Here is a 21,881-nt window from a genome sequence, read left to right as displayed (position 1 = left end):
TCTAGACATACCCATACAGGATGAGAAGTGAGCCCTGGTTTACACTAGATAGTTATTTTGAAATAATCTCAGTGGTTTGAGCATTGGCCTGCTAAACCCAGGGTTGTGAATTCAATCTTTGAGGAGGCCATTTAAGGATCTGGGGCAAATCTGTCCAGGATGATACTTGGTCCTGCCATGAGGGCAGGGGACTGGACTCGATGACCTCTCAAGGTCTCTTCCAGTTTTGCGAGATAGGTATATCTCCATATGTTATAATATGTCAAAATAATAAGTGGTGTGTCCACACTACTAATCCCACTATTTTAAAATAAAGGGCTGGTTCGTTCAAAATCTATACTGCTGCTTTACTTGGAGAATAAGCTTATTCCAAAACACCTATCTTTGAACTTATTATTTTGAAATAAGGTATTTCAAAATAATTTCCTGGTGTAAACATGCCCTGAGGAGTAATGTGGAAAAGTATTTGGAATTTATAGTGGCAAACAAGCTAAATGTAAGTCAAATGTGTAATAGTGTTTCAAAAAAAGGCAACCATCATACTGGGATGGATTAGCTGGAGTATAGTGAGCAAAACACAAGAAATAATTATTTTGTTCTATTGTACACTGACAGCTCTGAACTGAAGTACTGTGCCCAGGAAAGATGTAGACAAATTGGAGATATATGCAAATTAATGTATATTGGAAATATAATCCCAACTGTACATTAAAATGATGGGGCCTATATTAGTTGTTACCACTCAGGAGAGAGATCTTAGAGTCACTGTGGCTAGTTCTCTGAAAACATCCACTTAGTGTGCAGCAGCAACCGACAAAAAAAGCAAAAGAATGTTAGGAAACATTAAAAAAGGGATAGAGATTAAGACAGAGAATATCATATTGCTTCTGTATAAATCCATGGTATACCCACATCTTGAATATAGCGTACAGATGTGGTCACATCATATCAAAAAAGATATTTTGCATTGGAAAAAAGTTCAGAAAAGGGCAATAAAAATAATTAGGTGTATGGAATGGGTGCCATATAAGAAGACATTAATAAGACTGGGATTTATCAGTTTGGAAAAGATATGACTAAGAGGAAGATGACAGAGGTCTATTAAATCATTACTTCTGCTGAGAAAGTGACTAAACAAGAGTTATTTACTACTTTCCAAAATACAAAAACTAGGAGTCACCACAAGAAATTCATAGGTGGTAGGTTTAAAACAATCAAAAGAAAATACTTCTTCACACAACCTGTGAAACTCCTTGGCAGAGGATGTTGTGAAGGCCAAGATATTGTAACAGGCTTCAAAAAGAGCTATGAAAATTCATGGGGGATAGATTCATGCCTATTAGCTGGGATGGTCAGAGATGCAGTCCCTAAACTTTGTCTGTCAGAAGCTAGGAATGGATGACAGGGGTGGATCACTTGATTATTCCCTTTTCTGCTCATTCCCTCTGGGTCACCTGGCTTTGGCCACTGCCAGAGGTTACTGGAAAATTCTGGCATCTCAACTAGTTCAGGCAAGGTGCACTTATCAGCCATCCCCACTTACCATGCTCATTGTCTTTACCCATCCACTAAGGCTGTGTCCAGACTCAGGGGTTTTTTCGGGAAAAGTAGCCTTTTCCCGAAAAAACTTCCCCTGCGTCCAGACTCAAGCCGCGTTCTTTCGAAATTATTTCGAAAGAACGCAGCTTTTCTTTCGATGGCGGTAAACCTCGTTTCACGAGGAAGAACGCCTTCTTTCGAAAGTTCCTCTTTCGAAAGAAGGCGTTCTTCAATGTAAATAGGGCTTCCTCGAAAGAGAGCATCCAGACTCGCTGGGTGCTCTCTTTCGAAAAAGCGGATTGCTCTTTCGAAAGATCCGCCTGCAGTCTAGACGCGATCTTTTGAAAGAGGCTCTTTCGAAAGAAGCCTGCAGTCTAGACATAGCCTAAGTGCTTTCTCGAGGGTATTGAGAACACTTATCCCACAACCCCTCATTCCATTGTACAAGCAGAGCCAGCTGCAACTGGAGGATGAGTTTGAAAAGAGCATCAGCAACCGATAGGATATGAAAACAAACTTAGGCCAGGTCTACACTACCCCAAGGGAGGTCAGCCTAAGTTATGCAACTCCAGCTCTGTATATATGTAAATTACCTTATCTAGCAAAATCTCGAGGAAGGGTATAATGGGGCTCCCTGGGGAAGGGAAGGGAGCTGAAAACAGCAGCTACATCAGACCCCAGAGGAGTGACCATCTTGTCCTTAAAGATTATGACACCCTCCCTTCATCTCCTGCTGGATTGTGCACAGCACTTTGACTTCACCCTGGCCTGGGAAAGGAAGTGGTATGAAGTGGTCCAAGAAGGCAGCCTCAGATCACTTCTCAGTGTCACTGTCGCTTGTAGAGCTCTGGGTTGAAGCCTAATGGAGAGGAGGGCCCAGGATCTCCTAGAAGCCCGTCATAACCATGGCTTAACTCTCCCTACCCCTTTAGTTAAGGAGAATGAGGAAACTGGAAGCCTGAGGCAGGAGTGTGAGGGAGAACTGACACTTCAACAGCTGGTCAGAGATCTGTGGGCAGCCCTCCAGGTGGTGGTTGGTTTTCCATGGATGCAGAGTCAAGGAATAACCACCTCTGAGGGCTCACTCACTGTTAGATTTATGGGGGAGAGGGTTCACTGAGACAACTCATCATTGTCCTGCATTTTGTGTAATCACATGCACCTGAGAATGGATCTTGGGTATCTGTGGATTCTGCAAATCAAATTCCTATCTGAATGGGATAAGGAGCAATCTCCACACACATAGAAACACAGAAATGCACAGCCTTTTTTTCATTCTCCTTTAATTCCTGAGTACTTTGCCCTTGGCCACACCTGCTGTTTACAATCCAACGGATTTTGGCGGGCTTACTTTAGTCTGCTGGGAGAGTTCGGAGGTGAGTACACAGACTTGCTGTGCAAGAATGTAATTTATAATCCAGGGAAATGATTTCTATAATATTTTTGTCTTTTATTTGATGAAGATTTTGGATTTTTTTAAAAGTTAATTCTTGTTTTCTGAAGCAAATGGAATGACTGAGGTGAAAATGAAGATGCATTTCAGGTTATTTCATAAAATGAAGCTAGGAAAATTAGCAATTCATTCATAAAGCAGTGCATATGATCAGAAGGAGGCTTATTTGCAGATACAGAATTTATCATACCATGTATGTATATTAGTGATAGAAATGTAGCCGTGTTAGTCTGGTGTAGTTGAAACAAAAAACAGGACTGAGTAGCACTTTAAAGACTAACAAGATGGTTTATTAGGTGATGAGCTTTTGTGTGCCAGACCCACTTCCTCAGATCAAATAGTGGAAGAAAATTGTCACAACCATATATACCAAAGGATACAATTGAAAAAAAGGAACACATATGAAAAGGACAAAACAAATTTCAGAACAAAAGGGGAATGGGGGGGGGAGGTTAGATTAGAGGTCTGTGAGCTAATGATATTAGAGGCACTTTGCCAAAGGATCAATGCCCATAAAACAGATATTAGACAGGATCACAAAGAAAAAAATAGTTTCTTACCATTTCAACCAGAAAGGACATTGTCTCACCGACTTGATTACCTGCATCCTGCTTCAAAGGCATTTTAAGACTATACTTGAAAGAGAATCCTCTGAACTGTCATTCATGCTTAAATTCGACACTTTACGCCTAAGTTTGAATAAAGACTCTAATTATCTTACCCATTATAAAGATAGCTTCCTCAATTATCACCTCTAATATCATTAGCTCACAGACATTTACCTCCTCCCCCCCCATCTTCTTTCTGTTCTGAAATTTGATTTGTCCTTTTCATATGTGTTCCTTTTTTTCAATTGCATCCTTTGGTATATATGGTTGTGACAATTTTCTTCCACTATTTGATCTGAGGAAGTGGGTCTGGCCCACGAAAGCTCATCACCTAATAAATCATCTTGTTAGTCTTTAAAGTGCTACATAGTCCTGTTTTTTGTTTCATGTATGTATATTATCTGGCTCATGCTGAGATCGCAGCAGAGGGTAATAGATAATAATCTGTATATCGCATAATATTGGAGTTAGTGTTGCACTGCTAAGAGGAGGCAGGCATTTTACTTTGGTAAATGTTATATATTTTTTTAAACAAAGACAATCTGTTACCACGAATACTCTTAATTTTGTATCAGAGCGTTAAGGCGGGAATCTGCTCTGAAGTAGCTGTGGAGATGGCAGAACTAGATGCATCTTTACAGCTCTCAGATACATAAAAGGAATTTTATTCTTAATAACAGATTGGATATCAGATAGGAAAGTATATCTTAGTATAAAATATCCTGGGTTATTGAATGTGTATGCAAGCAATTAGTGCTCAGTTCATGAAAAGAAGAAAAGACAAAAGAGGCTGTGAATTTTTTTTGCTACCCTGTATTTAACTGAGGAGATAAATATTACATGCAATTGCTCTATCTGTAGCTGGCAGTTGTAACTGGAATCTGAAAAGGAGAGAAATGGGAAAACAAACAAGCCACAGCAGTTATTTGTGGCAGGTGGAAATCACTTTGGGTATGTCTACACTAGCCCCCTAGTTAGATTTAGGGAGGCTAACGAGGGTGACCAAAATTGCTAGTGAAGCACGGGATTTAAATAGCCCACGCTTCATTAGCATGTTCCCGGGAGATCGCCATTTTAGAAATTGACTAGCCCAAAGTAACTGCCTGTGTCTACACGCAACAATTAAACGGGATTCCAAATTAAAGCCCTAAATCGAATTAGCTGTTATTACTCCTGGAATGAGGTTTACCAGCTAATTCAATTTAAGGGTTTTAATTTGGAATCCCATTTCACTGCCACGTGTAGACGTGGGCAGTTACTTCGGGCTAGTCAATTTCTAAAATGGCAACCACCCGGTCACATGCTAATGAAGCGTGGGATATTTAAATCCCATGCTTCATTAGAAATTTTGGTCACCTTCGTTAGCCTCCATAGATTGAACTAGGGGGCTAGTGTAGATGTACCCTTTGAGAAACTTGATTTTAAAGTAGGTAGAATAAAGCTTTAAAAGATACTGAAAATCAGAGCTTGTCTATAGCTCCATGTTAAATAAAGAGTTTTAATTTGAAAGATTTTGATATTTCATGGAATAATCGCTGAATGAAATTCAATGATCTTTTCCCAAGTAAAATAGAAAATTTTGTTTTCATCTGGAATTTCCGAAGCTACAACATGCGGTTTTTGCTTTTTGTTTGGTCTGACATTTCCTGATTCCTAAACATTTTCTCTTTTTATTACAAGGTTTCCTTTCTTTTTCGTTTCTTCTCTATAACTTTTCGAAAATTGGAGGCAGTTTGCAAAGTTACAGAAGGCAGAAAAATAGGAAACAAACAAACAAGCAAACAAACACTAGACTGCATTTAGTCAATTTATTGCATTCAGCAGTGAGAAAAGAGGAAGGGGAAGAAATAAAAATTCTAGAGTTTGATTTTTGGAAATATTCTGGGTTTTTTTAAGAAATGAAAGATTTCCAATTAAAATGAATAAAACAAAAATGATTAACCCTCAGATCAAACTCAAAGGGCGCCCTGGTCAGTGACAGAACTCCTACTCCTCAAGAGGAGTAAGGGAAGCTGATGGGAGCATTTGCTTCTGTCAGCCTTCCACTGTAAGTTACATAGCAGGAGTTGCATATCTTTCCTCGACCTTCCCATGTAGTGTAGACCAGGCCTTAGTACGCACTAACTCTGCAGTTGCTGTGCTCTAGGGCAGTGGTCCCCAACCATTTATGGTTGCCGGGCACCAGGGGGAGTGGCCATTCATCCACCAGGCGCTGGGGGCGTGGCCATTCGTCCGCCAGGCACCAGAGGGCGGGGCGGGGTGGGGCGGAGCGGAGTGGGTGGGGCCCTCCATAGCCGCGCACCTGGTGCTGGTGCCCCCTCCAAGGGCCGCGCACCCAGGGCCAGCGCCCCCGCAAGCGCCGCGCGCCCGGGGCCGGCACCGCGCGCGCTCCCCTCCCTCCAAGTGCCACGCGCCCGGAGCCGGCACTCCCCCCATTCTCCGCATGCCCAGAGCGGGGGCGGCCAATCCATGGCGCTCCTGGGGCCGGTGCTTACTGGGCTTACCGTATTGGGGACCATTACTCTAGGGAAACCACCTCCACAAGAAGCATAGAGCTTGTTGCACTCTGGATACAGCACTGGGAGTCCAATGTGGACACTTGAATTGGTTTCTGTGTCCTGATTGATGGGGCTATGACTGGTCGGGACTCTGTTACTCTAGCTGTTACTCTGCAGGACTCTCTCAGGAGGTTGCCCTTGTCCCTGCGGCTCAGAGTTTCTGTGCTGGCATGTGGAAGTTGGAGGTGGAGTGCTGGGGGCACTGACAGCTCTGAAGCCTTTGCTTGCTCACATTTTATTAAAGAAAAATATATTTATAGAAGTATGGATTGGATAAATGGGCTGTACAGAGGCTGGAAAGCGGACTGGATTGTCAGGCGCATCGGGTAGTGATCAATGGCTCCGTATCAGGTTGGTGGTCAGTTTCTAGTGGAGTGCCTCAAGGATCAGTTCTAGGGCCAGTTTTGTTTGACATTTTTATTAATGACCTGGATGAGGGGATGGATTGCACCCTCAGCAAGTTTGCGGATGACACTAAGATGGGGGAGAGATAGATACATTAAAGGATAGGGATTGTGTCCAGAGTGACCTAGGCAAATTGGAGGATTGGGTCACAGGAAATCTGATGAGGTTCAACAAGGACAATTTTAGAAGGAAGAATCCCAAGCATTGTTACAGGCTGGGGACCGACTGGATAAGCAGCAGTTCTGCAGAAAAGGACCTGGGGATTACAGTGGATGAGAACCTGGATATGAGTCAACAGTGTTCCCTTGTAGCCAAGAAGGCTAACAATATGTTGGGGTGCTTTAGGAGGAGCATTGCCAGCAGATCTAGAGAAGTGATTATTCCCCTTTATTCAGTACTGATAAGGCCAAACTGGAATACTGTGTCTAATTCTTGGCCCTCCACCACACAAAGGATGTGGACACATTGGAGAAAGTCCAGTGGAGGACAACAAAAATTATTAGAGGGCTGGAGCACTTGACTTACGAGGAGAAGCTGATTTGGGCTTATTTAGAATGAGGCAAAGGCTTGATAGCAGCCTTAAACTATCTGAACGGGGGTTCCAAAGAGAATGGAGAGAGGCTGACATCTGCCTGTGACAGATGTCAGTACAAGGAGCAATGGTCTCAAATTGCAGTGGGGAAGGTCTAGGTTGGATATTAGGATAAACTATTTCCCTAGGAAGGTGGTGAAGCACTAGGATGGGTTCCCTAGAGAGGGGGTGGAATCTTAATTCCCTAGAGACTTTTAAGTCTCAGCTTCACAGAACCCTGGCTGGGATGATTTAGTTGGTGTTGGTCTGGCTTTGGACTCGATGACTCCTGAGGGCTCTTCCAGCCCTAGGATTCTATATTTTTCCTTAGTATGTAATTACCGTATATTCCGGTGTACAAGACGACTTTTGATGTTAAAAAACATCCCCCAAAAATGGGGGGTCATCTTGTACGCCGGGTATACATCCCAGGCGCGCCTGGGATGCCCCGCCGCCGGCTTTCCCCGAGGCTTTGCAAAGCTGCTGCGGCTTTGCTCCCGGTGCCTCTGGTCTGCTGGGGACTTTCTCCAGCAGACCAGGGACACCAGGAGCAAAGGAGGCGGAGGGGCACTGGGGTATAAGATGAAACCCTATCTTTTAATTAAAAAATTAGGGGGTCGTCTTATATGCCCAGTCACCCTATAAGCCGGAAAATATGGTATTCAGGAAATACAAGTGGCCATGTAAATGAATGTAATTTTGTATAGAACTAATCAAAACTCGAAATGTCCATTCTGTTGGAAGTTCTTACATTTTCCGAAAGTTTTCATTTCTATTAGAAGAAAAACTAGAAAGTTTGAAATTTCCTCACATAACTGAAACTATGGGAAAACATTAAGGCTACGTCTACATTGGCCGCCTATTACGGAATAGGCATGCTAATGTAGCACTTGGGAAAAGGCAAATGCGCGCCTAGAATAAGAGATCCTCCAGAATAGGGCTTTATTCCGGAGGATCGCGCCAGTCTGGACGCTTTTATCCGGCTTATCTACAAGCCGGAAAAAAGCGGCGGCCATGAAAATGCAAATGCCGCGGGGGATATTTAAATCCCCCGTGCATTTGCCTTTTCCCAAGTGCTACATTAGCATGCCTATTCCGTAATAGGCGGCCAATATAGACGTAGCCTATGATGGGTTTAATTCAATTTTCTCAAAATGAAATAAAGAATGTGGTTGTTTCAGTTGTTGACCTAGAGACTTCCTGGGCTTCATAGGGAGCCCCCCAAACTTTGGGGAGGCGTCTTCTGAAAAGAGCGAAACCTGAACATTATGAGAGCTTCAGGGCCCCAGGTCTTGGAATCATGTGCATCACAGTGTCACCTTAGAGCCCTAAATCATGGAACCTTGGATTCCCCTGAAACTGGCGAGGTGTGCTGTCTCCGATAAATATTTTGGATTTGATGAATCATAATTTTCCAATGAAGTCCCATTTTAGGACAATTCCTGACCAGCTTTAGTTGTTTTCATAGCTCACGCTATAGTTTGTGATATTTTCAATGTTTTTTGGCAGAGAATTGGATGGATGATATTGCATTCACTTCACAATGCTTGTCTGGATCAAATCAGCCACTTATCTTGCCGTCCTTACATTTATTTTTCTCATTGGAAGAAGGTTTTGGGGTAAGAACACATTTTTTTTCTACTTACTGATCAGAAAATTAATATATCTATTGTTGCCTGTCTTAACCTAGGGTAAGGAAACCATGATGCAATCTGAAGAGGGAAACCCAATAAAATTTGGGAGATCTAATGGCATTATACTGGGATTAACATCATTGTGGTTTGAAGCCGGTCTAGCTCCCAGGTGATTTTTGCATGATCCCAGGAAAAACCCGCATCTTCACAATAAGCCAGTTATTTCAGGTTCACTATTCCAATGTCCCCATAAACCTCATTTCATGAGGAGTAAGGGATGCTTTGGAATAGTGGGTTATTTTGAAATTTGGCACTGTGTAGACAGCACCAAATAATGAAATAAGCTATTTTGAATAGCATCAAAACAAGATACACAATTTGTATAGCTGAAATGGTGTATCTTATTTGAACATACAGTACAGTGTGGATGTAGGCTCAGTGATGGTGATTCATTGGGACCTCTGAGACAGCTCTGTGGAAGGGCCAGAGGAGGTTCGGGGCTTGTGGCTGTGCCTTGGCTGGTCCTTGCTTTGTCAGGGAGAGCCATGTGGTCATGGTGCTGCTATGAGACCAGCGTCATGCCACAAGGTTTGCCGTGGGTGCCTGCAGCTTTAAAAGCTGGCTGGAGACAGGAACTATAGATCTGTAATTAGTGTGGACTGAGCGTCCACCAGGGCAGTTGTGCTTTTTCCTGGAGGCCTCTTTTTTTGAAAGAGCTGCCTCTTCCATGTTCACACATGCCTTTTTCTGAAAGAGCTCTTTCATAAAAAAAGGCTTCTTCCTCATAATATGAGGTTTACAATATGAGGTTGCAGGTTTACAATGTCAGAAAAAAACCCTCTGCTCTTTCGATTTTCTTTTGAAAGAACACAATTCCAGTGGCCATTTTCCCAAAAAAACCCTGTAGTCTAGATGCACCTTCCCTGAGCTGTGGAGCTTGAACAATCCATTACTTGCATCCATGAAATGCTTCATTAACAACAAGTATCTGAAACAATTTCTCCGTTCTGAAAAGAGAGAAATAAGATGGGGCATGTTTCTACATGAAACATAACACGGCTGTTGTGTATGGGTAATTGCATCTACTATTTTCTTTTGTTCTCTCTATGCCAGTGTTATGCTTTCAAAGAAAATTGATGATCCTGATTTGTTTTCTTTCCTGTAGATGGTTTTACTGTCACTGTACGTGTTGATCCTGAAATTACCTTGGTCGGACAAGGTGTGATTCTGTCCTGCCACATCACTGGCCAGCTCCCCACTAATTATCAAGTACGTTGGTATAGATCGGAAAGGAACAAAAATACAACGTTATATTTTTACAATAATCTATCAAATGGGACTGAGATGGTCCGGGCTGGGGACCACTCGATGAGTGATGCTCTCAGAGGCTGGTATGAGAATGGAGTTGTTACGGTGAGACTCTTTCCTGTGCAAAAAGAAGATACTGGGAAGTACGTGTGTGAAGTGACAGGTGATGGTGTCTACAAAGAAGCCGATACCCAGGTGATTGTTGCAGGTAAGCAAAGAGATATTCATACAGAAGTGATACTGGCAGTGAACAATGCTGCCTGATCTCTGTGGCCCTGATGGTACATTTCATCGCTATGCTTTGGCCAGTTGTGTTTCCATGGGTGGAGAGCTGGGCATGGTGCGTACTCAGCCTGGCCCTGCCTCCTGGTGGCAGCTTGCAGGATGGGAAGAGCCAGGCCTGGATGGCCTTGGCCCTGGACACTCCCTGGCCAAGAGGGGGGTTGGTGAGCATAGCAAACTGGGGCACAGCCCCCTAGTGATTCCTGTTTTTGGTAAGCTGTTTCATGCATTGCTGTTAAATTTATTTAACGTAGAAGATGTTTTTCCAGAGTTACACATCTTATCCCTATTTTGAATACTAGGGGGCTATGCCCTCTGCTCACTACACTTGCCAATCCCCCTCTCCTTAGGGGTAGGTATCTGGCTGGGGGGAAGGAATCAGGATAAATGTCTGGCCAGGGGAAGGTTACAAGAGTAGGCTGGGGGTAGGTGTCTTTCTGGAGAGAGGGGACAGGAGGAGGCTGGGGGTCTCAGTGGAAGAGGTGAGGGGTTTGGGCTCAGATGGCAGAGGAGACCTGCCCCAGCAGTTCCTCTCCAGTGATGCAGCCCCCCAGAGCATGAAGCGGGAGCCAGAGCTGGAGCAGTCCACGCCCAGATGGGATGGTGCAAGTGGTGGAGAGGAGAGGCACAGGTGGGACACAGCTTATAGGGAACACTAGTTGGGCATCCTACTCACAGCAGGTGATATGGGATGTCAGTGTGAAATTCCAGAGTCATGAGCTCTCAGTGACCGGCTTTGCTTCAAGCTCTCACGTAACGATCACCTGCACCAAATTGGCCATCCTAGAGAACACAAGTTTACAAAAGAGGGAAAAACTATGTATTTGCTCATCTCTGTGTCTTTCCATTGCAGACAAAAGGAAGTGGAACGGAGGTGAGTTACTACCAATTAATGTAGCCTTCAAATCCAGCCAATGCTAAATGGAACATCTGCTGGAACTGTGTGTGCTACATTATGTACGACCAAGAGCACAGCTGATCTCACAGTTTGGCTTCAGGAGCCTCTAGGAGATCAATCCTGGTCCCAGGAGATTCCCTGTGAAACCAGGAGGGTTGATAATCCTACTCACAGCAGGCGGCAGTCCTGGACTAGCAGCCAGAGCAGTGCACTAGAACTAGTGAGATGCGAGGCCTTCTTGCCTGCTTCTGGGTATGTCTAAGCTCCAAGGTTTCTCTGGGATACCAGAGGTACCCTGGAATAAACCCTGTCGTGTCCAGGGAATGCGTCTGCTCTTTTGCTTTTTTTTTGTAGAAGAACAGATGAGCTCTTTTGGGGAGCCCTGTATTCCTCATTTCACATATAGATGGGGACAAATGATAGAAAAGCCTCTTCCAAAAAACCAATTGGAAAAAGCCATGTAAATTGCAGACCACAATTTGCAAAGCTTTTTCTGATAAAAGAGTGTAGTCTAGACATGGCTCAGAAACAGCCAACTCTCTCCTCTCACAGCTACTGGGAGCCTATTCTGTTGCTCTCACAAGTTGCACAGCTGTGGCTGAGCATTTTATACTTTCCCTGTGAGCTCTCAAGAGAGATCATGCTGTCAGAAATCCAAGCATTTCTTTCTGATTTTGTGCGTGTGTCAAGATTTCCCTAAAGCTGAGCCTTAATCTTGAAATTGGCTCCAGATTTTATGGGGTGTCATCGTGAAATCCTAGGGTCATGAGTTCTCAGTGGCCAGCTTTGTTTTATATTCACACCTAGCCATTACCTACACCAAATTGCCCATCCTAAGAATGCTTACTACAGAAGAGGGCAAAAATGTGTATGTATTCAATGCTGTGTCTTTCCATTGCAGACAAAAGTCAGCAAGGAGAAGGTTAATTACTACTGAACTATTTAGTCTTCTAATCAAGCCAATTCTAAATGGAACATTTGATGGAAATTCAAATGTGTGTGCTATAAATGTATCAACAAGAGCACAGCTGATCTCAGTTTGGCTTCAGGTGCCTCCAGCAGATCAGTCCGTTCCCAGGAGTCTGCCTGTGAAACCAGGAGGGTTGACAGCCCTACTAAAGCAGGTGTCAGCCCTGGATTAGCAGCCAGAGCAGAACATTAGAACTAATGAGATCTGAAACCTTATTGCCTGCTTCAGAGACAGACCTCTACTCTTTGCAAAGCTGTTGGTAGCCTCATCTGTTGTTCTCACAAGTTGCACAGTTGTGGCTGAGCATTTTATACTTCCTCTGTGCTCTCTCAAGAAAGCCCCTACTGTAAGAAATCCAAGGATTTCTTTCTGATCTTGTGCACTTTTCAAGAGCTTCCCTAAAGAACACATATTTAGGCTACATCTATATTGGCAAGATTTTGCGCAAAAACTTTTAACTCAAGAGTTTTTGCGTGCAAGTATTTGCGCAAAAGAGCGTCTACACTGGCAGGTGCTTTTGCGCTAAAGATGAGCTTTTGCGCAAAAGCATCCATGCAGTGTAGATGCTCTCTTGCGCAAGAAAGCTCCGATGGCCATTTTAGCCACTGGGCTTTCTTGCGCAAGAAATTAACGTTGCTGTCTACACTTGCGCAAGAGGGCTTATCCCTAAGCGGGAGCATCATAGTTCTTGCCGAAGAAGCACTGATTTCATACATTAGAACATCAGTGTTCTTGCACAAGAACTCCCCGCCAGAGTAGACAGGCAGCATGTTTTTTGCGCAAAATCATGCCAATGTAGACACAGCCCTTGAGAAGGGAGCAAAAACATGCATTTATTCAACTCTCTGTCTTTCCATTGCAGACAAAAGGCAGCAGGAAATGGGTGAGTTACTACTGATTTATGTAGCCTTCTAACCAAGCCAAAGCTAAATGGAACACCTGATGGAACAGTGTGTGCTATATATTTATTGACAACAGCGTAGCTGATCTCACACTTTGGCTTCAGAAGCCTCTAGAAAATCAGTCCCAGGCCTGGGAGTCTCCCTGTGAAACCAGGAGGGTTGACAATCCTACTCACAGCAGACGAACTAGCAGCCAGAGCAGTAGTACATGTAATTACTGACTTTCCCTAGGAAGCTGAAAAGGAACTGCCTGGCAGGTGGGACATTTTCCCTGGGAGTCTCCTTGAAGAGAGAAAGGACCAAACTGTGGGAAATTGCTTCCAAGTACCCAGAGATCAGTTCTCATTGGACCCTGCATGCAGGCCTGAGAGGCTCACCTAGACTACGGGGAAAGCGGAGCTTTCAAAAATGAAAGTAGTTTAGATGTGGCTTTTTCGGCGAACTCCTCCCCCCCCTTTTGCTGAAAAGCCGCTTTTCCTCAAAAAATGAGGTTTAGGTGGCTTTTCAACAACTGGGGATTTGCCAAAAAATCCACATCTAAACTACTTTTATTTTCGAAAGCTCTGCTTTCCAAAGTGATAGCGGAAGAAGATATGCAAATTCCTGTGGAATTTGCATGTCCTCTTTCAAATCTTCCCCATAGTCTAGACATAGCTGGACACAAGCTCACCACACCTAGTTCTGCCTTTACTGTGGGTAAAAGCAGACTCTTCCAAAACAGCTTCTCCCCCTTCCTGGTTCCCGGAGAAGGCATCTCACTTCCTATGCCAGGGTAGCTCTTAATCGCAGGCTTTCACTTTTCAGTCATTTGACTCTTCCTGCTCCTTTTTCTCAGACATTCCCCACTCTGACAGGGACCCTGTAGCTATGAACCGTGTCTGTGAACTCTCTTGATATTCCATCACCTCAGTGACAGCCCTCTCCTTGAATTGCATGCACACAGGAATGTAGCTAAATTCTTTTGTGATAACTTTTGTATTGAACCAACTTCTACTGATAAGGGACAAAACATTTTAAGATACACAGAGCTCTATTCCAGACCTGTCTATCTAATCAACAGAAGTTGGCCTAATAAAAAATATTACCCCTCCCAACTTGTCTCTCTAATATCCTGGGACTGACATGGCTACAACAGTCAAAGTCAGACAGGACTCACAGATTTGTCAGACCGCTCTGTTTATTCAGCAAAGCTGCTCTGCTAAATTAACCCAGAAAATGTGAGTGCCCTACAAGGTTCAAACCCCTTGGGCTTGTCTACACTGGCCCCTTTTCCGAAAGGAGCATGCTAATTTCACAGGTCGTAATAGGGAAATCCGCGGGGGATTTAAATATCCCCCGCGGCATTTAAATAAAAATGTCTGCCGCTTTTTTCCGGCTTTTAGAAAAGCCGGAAAAGAACGTCGACACTGGCCCCGATCCTCCGGAAAAAAGCCCTTTTCTGGAGGATCTCTTATTCCTACTTCAAAGTAATACAAAGTAATGCAGACCAGGAAGACGCAGAGTAAAGCCACGGAGGGGCTCGGGCAGCGGGGCAGCCCTGCTGCCCGAGCCCCCCCCCCCCCCCCCCCCGCATGGCTTTGCAAAGCCGCGGGGAAGCCGGCGGCGGGGAAGCCCAGGCGCGCCTGGACTGCTCCGCTGCCGACTTCCCCATGGCTTTGCAAAGCCGTGGGGGGGCTCGGGCAGTGAGGCACCCCAGGTGCGCCTGGGCTGCCCCACCGCCAGCTTCCCCGCGGCTTTGCAAAGCCGCGGGGGGGGGGGGGCTCGGGCAGCGGGGCACCCCAGGCGCTCCTGGGCTGCTCCGCTGCCGGCTTCTCCGAGGCTTTGCAAAGCCGCGGGGGAAGCCGGCAGCGGGACAGCCCAGACGCCCCGCGGCTGTCCCGCTGCCGGCGTCCTCAGAGGCTTTGCTCCCCGTCTCCCTGGTCTGCTGGTCTCCAGCAGACCAGGGAGACGGGGAGCAAAGCTGCGGAGGACCCAGGCGGCGGGACCGCGGTGCGTCTCGGTCCGCTGCCAGTGTCTTCCTGGTCTGCTGGGGTGGGGAGGGGGCGCAGCTAGTATGTCCCCCCCCAGCAGACTAGGCTTTTCTCCGGACGCCTGTGGCAGAGCAGCTGGGGTGCTGCCGGTTGGTCCTGCAGCACCGCTCTGGGCGCTACTGGAGCAACCCAGCAGCACCCCAGCTGCTCTGCCCCAGGCGTCCTGATTTAGCCACTGCTGAAACTGACTAGCGTTGACTACAGGAAGCCCGAGGCAGAGTTGCTCTGCCCCGGGCTTCCTGGAATCAGCTGCTAATCAGTTTCAGCAGCAGCTGACTTGGGGACGCTTGGGGTTCTTAAGTTGATTCTGTATGTAAGTCAGAACTGGCGGTCAGTTTCAGCAGCGGCTGAATCTGGACGCCAGTTCCGACTTACATACAGATTCAACTTAAGAACAAACCTACAGTCCCTATCTTGTACGTAACCCGGGGACTGCCTGTACAACCCCAAAAGCGTAACGAGAATCAGTATAAATGGTGGCGGAGCGCCCCTCAGCCAGAAAGCAAGCGCGGGTTAGGGCAACTAGTTCAGCGACTTGCACTGTCACAGAAAGTAACGGTGGAGCTTCTAGGGATTCAGAGAGTGATACCCCAGCATATCCTGCAAGGAGACGACCTTGTCTATCTCGAAAGCAGGAACCGTCAGTGAATAACACAAGGTCGGAGTTAAGAGAGAGGGACATCAGAAAGGTCGGGGCATGGGACGGTGGAATTTGCAATTCCGAAGTCTACATTAGCATCCCTTTTCCCGAAAGGGGTGCCAATGTAGACATAGCCTTACAGTATAATTCTTTCTACTTTCACAAAACTATACTTCATAGATTACTTTTATGAAATAAGCAGAACCGGATATACTTTGAATATAAGTGGTTATATAATTCCAAATATATTTTATAGTAAATATAAGAGTAATCAGGTTTCAGATTTGCTATTCATCAGTATTCACCTTAGCTTGAACTTTCTCAGAAAGGAAACAGGGGAGGATTAAGATGATGGCCAAACCCATGCTAGTTTTTTAAATTTGAGCAAATACTGTAGATGCAAAATATTTTTTTCCAAATCACTCATCTTTAGTTATAGCTCATCTTACCATTAAAGACTATTAGAATTGAACTGAATTCAATTTCTATATTTTTTACAGATTAATGAATAATATAAATATTTCTTTAATTTTTTTATTTTGATCAGCTTAAATTTTCAGTTTCATAAAATTATTGTGTTTCAGGTTTTTTAAATTTTAATTAGGGTTCTAGTGCAATTAAAATTAATAAAAACATTTATAAGAATACTATCTATTTATATATTTGGATGTTTTCTACATCTTCTAATATACTGATTTCAATTACAAGAAAGAATACAAAGTGTGTAGTGCTCACTTTATTTTTTATTACAAAACATTTACTCTGTGTCTACATTGGCAAGTTTTTGCGCAAAAGCATGTGCTTTTGCGCAAAATCTTACCTCCTGTCTACACTGGCCGCAAGTACTTGCACAAGAACACTGACATTCTAATGTATAAAATCAGGGCTTCTTGTGCAAATACTCTGATGCTCCCACTCAGGGATAAGCCCTCTTGTGCAAGTGTTCTTGCGCAAGAGGCCAGTGTAGACAGCAACATTAATTTCTTGCACAAGAAAGCCCGATGACTAAAATGGCCATCGGAGCTTTCTTGAACAAGAAAGCGTCTACACTGGCATGGATGCTTTTGCGCAAAAGCACATCTTCTGCGCAAAAGCACATGTCAGTGTAGACGCTCTCTTGCGCAAATACTTTAACACAAAAACTCTTGCGTTAAAAGTATTTGCACAATATCTTGCCAGTGTAGATGTAGCCAGACACTGCAAAAAACAAAAAACTTCAGTTCGCCTCACTGAAGTAATGTAGTGCAAATTCTATCATGAATGCTGAACTTAAATTCTTCTATATAAAAATCAATATATTTGTGTTCTATTCAAAAGAGTCCTCGCTCCTGGTTTCATCAGGAATCTCCCATAATTGGGATCCACTTGATGGGGGCTTCCAAAGCCAAATTGGGAGAGCACATATTCATTGTCTGTCATCATAGTCAGTCTAAGTTTCCTGCCTCCCATGGTAGGGTTGCCAGATGATTTCAACAAAAATACCGGACATACTTGATATTACATCACAATATGCATTACATCTTATTGAGAAAATGCCGGACATTTATATTTTCTCATTTCTATTTTCTCAGTCTGTTTCCCAAACAGAAAGCTCAAATACTGGACTGTCCGGTTCAAAACTGGACCCCTGGCAACCTTAATTGCAGGTGGCATAGGACTTGGGGGGCGGTCAGGCCCTGGGCTGAGGGGGTAGACCCTACCATGGGCAGTGCAGAGTTGGGGAAGGGAGGACTCAGCCCCAGAATTACATGTGGGGGGAGGGTCAGTCCCCACCCTAGGAGGCAAAGAGGGGATGGCGTGGTTGAACCCAGTGGGGGGGGGGCAGCACCTTGGGCAATCCCCCCTCGCGCCCCCCCCCCCCCCACACACAGAGGCTGTTTTATTTAAAAAACATATGGCCACCAGGGAAGTGAGAGGGACGAGTGTCGGTTTTTTTTTTTTTTTTTTTTGGTTTACTTCTCTATTGGAGCTGGAACCATATCTTAAGGGTTTTTCCCTTCTTTCTGGCTGTTTAGTTTTTCTGTGCGCCCTCTGGTGGCAGTTTGCATTCCTGCGCCTTACCAGAGGGCTCTGGAGTAGCTCACGGTGGTTTGCTGCCCTCTGTGATTAACAGGAGTTACTTTTTTAACAGGTTAATTTTGCCCTGTGTTACTTGCAGGAGTTAAAACTCACTAATCGACAGCCCTAATTTTAATCAATTTAAATTATCATAGTTACAAAAAATTATGATTGAATAATAGGCAGTGCCAGACAATTTTTTTCTTAATGGCAGTGGGATACAAGATGTCAATGCTTTGTAACTATTACAATACAAATTGTGAAAATCATATGTCAAAATATATAATATACATATTTTCTAATAATTTCTAAAACAGCATTTTTCTTACTTCACAATCTTGAAAATGCTGATTACATTTGGAAGAAACGTTTTCCTGAATTTGTGTGAGGATGATGAAACTGACATTTACTAGTAAAAATAGTGTCCTTCCAACCCTAAAGACAAGGTACCTGGCTACAGATATTTGGGAGAGGCACTCTCCATCATGAGAGCCAAGTCACACTCAAAACCAGGAAATTGATACATATTCTAAGTACAGTAAGATCTATCATGCGGGTCTGATTTAAAACAAACAACAAATAAACAAAACAAAAAACCCTGGGAAAATGCTCATTTGGGATTGTTCCTGCTTTAAGCAGGGGTTGGACTTGATGACATTCTAAGATCTCTTTCGATCCTATGATTCTATGACTGTATGATAAACTTAAGGTAAATATTTACAGTGTAATCTGATAGAATAGTTAGTAACAAAAAAGTAAGTGCCTGTAGTTCCCTGAATATCTGATCACAAGTTTATTTTATGCCCGAAGAGATGTATTCTCTCTTATTCTCTACAAAGGTGCAAAGACACCAGTACTGGTGAGAAGAGAAGAACCCATCGGCTATGTCTACACTGGCATGATTTTCTGAAAATTCTTTTAACAGAAAACTTTTCCGTTAAAAGCATTTTCGGAAAAGCACATCTAGATTGGCAGGATGCTTTTCCGCAAAAGCACTTTTTGTGGAAAAGCGTCCGTGGCCAAACTAGATGATGTTTTCCGCAAAAAAGCCCTGATCATAATTTTCGCGATCGGGGCTTTTTTGCGGAAAACACTACTGTGCTGTTTACACTGGCCCTTTTGCGCAAAAGTCTTTCGGAAAAAGACTTTTGCCCGAACGGGAGCAGCATAGTATTTCCAGAAAAGCACTGATGATCTTACATAAGATCGTCAGTGCTTTTGTGGAAATTCAAGCGGCCAGTGTAGACAGCTGGCAAGTTTTTCCGCAAAAGCAGATGATTTTGCGGAAAAACTTGCCAGTCTAGACACAGCCATCTTGTTTAGATACAAAACCATTATACCTAGAATAACCTCTACATTGTAGTGACAGTAACATGTTCAATTTCTCCATAGGTTTCTTATTCTGTTTATTGCCCTTTATTTATGTGACTGTTGAACATATTTTTGGAAAAAGAAAAAGTAAGTTAATTTATATTTGTTTATCATTTTTTTAAGTTTACTTAATGTATAAAGATCTAACAGTGAAGGTAATTACTATTGGAAAAATTTACATGTCCAAGGGAGGCAGGGAAATTACCTTTAACCCTCTGTGATGGCAGAGAATTAACATCTGATCTCCCAGTTTGGCTTCTGGAGCCTCCAGGAGATTGAATCCAATCCTGGAAGGCTCCGGGTGAAACCAGCAGGGTGGGTAACCTGCTTACAGAATGTGGCAACTCTGGGCTAGCAGCCAGAGTAGTGGTACATGTTGTTACTGATTTTCTCTTATGAAGTTGAAAGATGACCTTAACCTGAATGGATGGGGAGTTTTTCCCAGAAAACTCTAGATACTGGGAGTTGCCTGGAAGAGAGAAAGGACCAAGCTGTGGGAAATTGTTTCCAAGAGCCCCAAGATTTTACTTTTCAGTCATTTGACTTTGCCCCAGTGGTGTAATTATGGTCGGATCTGAATGTGGCATGATCCACACATGTAGCATCCAAGGCCACATAAATAGAGAAGTGAGCCCCCAAATTCATGCACTCTAACAACATTTCCAGCAGCATTTTTCCTACTTGGTAAACTTAAAAACATTAATTATTATTGGTAGAAATATTTATTTCCCTCAGTTTGTGTGAGGATAATGAAAACTGACAATAACTTAAATTTATCAGTAAAAATAGAGTCGTTCCAAGTCAGGAGACAAGCTACCTGGCTACAGACATTTGGGAGAGGCACTCTCCACCATGAGAGCTGAGTAGCCCACAAAGATATTGAGGAGATTGATTCATATTCTAAATACAATAAGACAGGTCATGAAGGTCTGTTTTTATTGGGTTTTTTAAAATGTTTACAGTGTAGCTAATAGAACAGTTAGCAACAGAAAAGTAAATACCTATAAGGGTATGTCTGGACTACATGCCACTGCCGCTTCATTAAAATAAAAATGGCCACCATGTTATTCCAGCTCAGCTGATTGTTGGCACAAGGTGGCAGTCAAGAAGCGGATCAGTCAACAAGGGGAGCCTTTGTCGATCGATCCTGTAAACCTCGTTTCACAAAGCATAAGGTATCAGTCGACAAAGGGGAGCCTTGTCGATCGATCCATGTCTTGACTGCCACGTTGTGCCGACAATCAGCTGAGGCAGCACAGTGCGGCAGCCAATTTTATTTTAATGAAGTGGGACATATTTAAATCCCCGCTTCATTGACTGTGTTGGGGAGTCTAATTTACATTGACTATGTTGGGGAGCTGTCTACAGAGGTATATAGTCTAGACAGACCCTAAGGGTGTGTCCAGACTCAGGGGTTTTTTCGGGAAAAGTAGCCTTTTCCCGAAAAAACTTCCCCTGCATCCAGACTCAAGCCGCGTTCTTTCGAAATTATTTCGAAAGAACGCGGCTTTTCTTTCGATGGCGGTAAACCTCGTTTCACGAGGAAGAACGCCTTCCTTCGAAAGTTCCTCTTTCGAAGGAAGGCGTTCTTCAATGTAAAGAGGCTGTCTTCGAAAGAGAGCATCCAGACTCGCTGGGTGCTCTCTTTCGAAAAAGCGGATTTTTCTTTCGAAAGATCCGCCTGCAGTCTAGACGTGATCTTTCGAAAGATGCTCTTTCGAAAGATGCTTTCGAAAGAGCATCTTTCGAAAGAAGCCTGCAGTCTAGACATAGCCTAACGGTGTGTCTAGACTGGCAGTTGCTTTTGTGCAAAAACTTGCCAGCTGTCTACACTGGCTGCTTGAATTTGTGCAAGAGCACTGACTTTGTAATGTACAAAATCAGTGCTTCTTGCGCAAATACTTTCACGCTTCTGCTCGGGAAAAAGCCCTCTTGTGCAAGAATACTTGCGCAAGAGGGCCAGTGTAGACAGGGAAGAATTGTTTTGCACAAAAAAGCCCTGATGACTAAAATGGCGATCGGGGCTTTCTTGTGCAAAATCACGTCTAGACTGACCACGGATGCTTTTGCACAAAAGCACTTTTTGCACAAAAGCATCAGTGCCAATCTAGATGCGCTTTTGTGGAAATACTTTTAACGGAAAAACTTTTCTGTTAAAAGTATTTCCACAAAATCATGCCAGTCTAGACACAGCCTAAGTGTCTGAAGACAGGCCTCTGTTATTCCATCAGAAATGTATTCTCTTTCATTCTCTACAAAGGTGCTAAGACAACAATACTGGTGAGAATGAGAAGAAAAAAATCCATCCTGGTTTATATTCAAAACTGTAACACCTAGAATTACTTCCCCTATGATTGTGGCTACATTGTAGTGACAGACATGTTCTATTTTTCCATAGGTTTCTTCTTTTGTTTATTGTTCTTTATACCTGTGATCGCTGAAAATTTCTTTGGAGAAAGCAAATGTAAGTTAATTTTTTTTAAATTGACATAATGTTTAAATGTGTAATAGTGAAGGTAAAGAACCATTGGAACAATGTACATATCCATAGGAGGCAGGGAACTTAGAATGACTCTGATGACAGACAATGAATATGTGCTCTCCCAATTTGGCTTTGGAAGCCCCCAGCAGATGGACCCCAATTCTGGGAGATT

General features: G+C 43.7%; 1 protein-coding gene across 1 annotated transcript in view; it reads left to right on the top strand.

Annotated features, from left to right (window-relative positions):
* Positions 1-2,874: 2,874 nt before the first annotated feature.
* LOC149523232 (uncharacterized) overlaps positions 2,875-21,881 on the top strand; it is an 89,564-nt gene continuing 70,557 nt past the window's right edge. Inside the window, exons 1-7 of the mRNA XM_089769996.1 lie at positions 2,875-2,915; positions 8,644-8,753; positions 9,934-10,284; positions 11,212-11,232; positions 13,089-13,109; positions 19,249-19,314; positions 21,626-21,691. Coding sequence (XP_089626122.1) covers positions 8,678-8,753; positions 9,934-10,284; positions 11,212-11,232; positions 13,089-13,109; positions 19,249-19,314; positions 21,626-21,691 — 601 coding nt within the window. The 5' untranslated portion in view covers positions 2,875-2,915; positions 8,644-8,677. The remainder of the gene's footprint in view (positions 2,916-8,643; positions 8,754-9,933; positions 10,285-11,211; positions 11,233-13,088; positions 13,110-19,248; positions 19,315-21,625; positions 21,692-21,881) is intronic.

Source organism: Pelodiscus sinensis, chromosome 18, assembly GCF_052426305.1.
Source record: "Pelodiscus sinensis isolate ZL-2025 chromosome 18, ASM5242630v1, whole genome shotgun sequence".
Taxonomy (NCBI): Eukaryota; Metazoa; Chordata; order Testudines; family Trionychidae; genus Pelodiscus; species Pelodiscus sinensis.
Note: the sequence above shows the minus strand (reverse complement) of the source record. Positions and strands in the feature narration are given on the sequence as shown.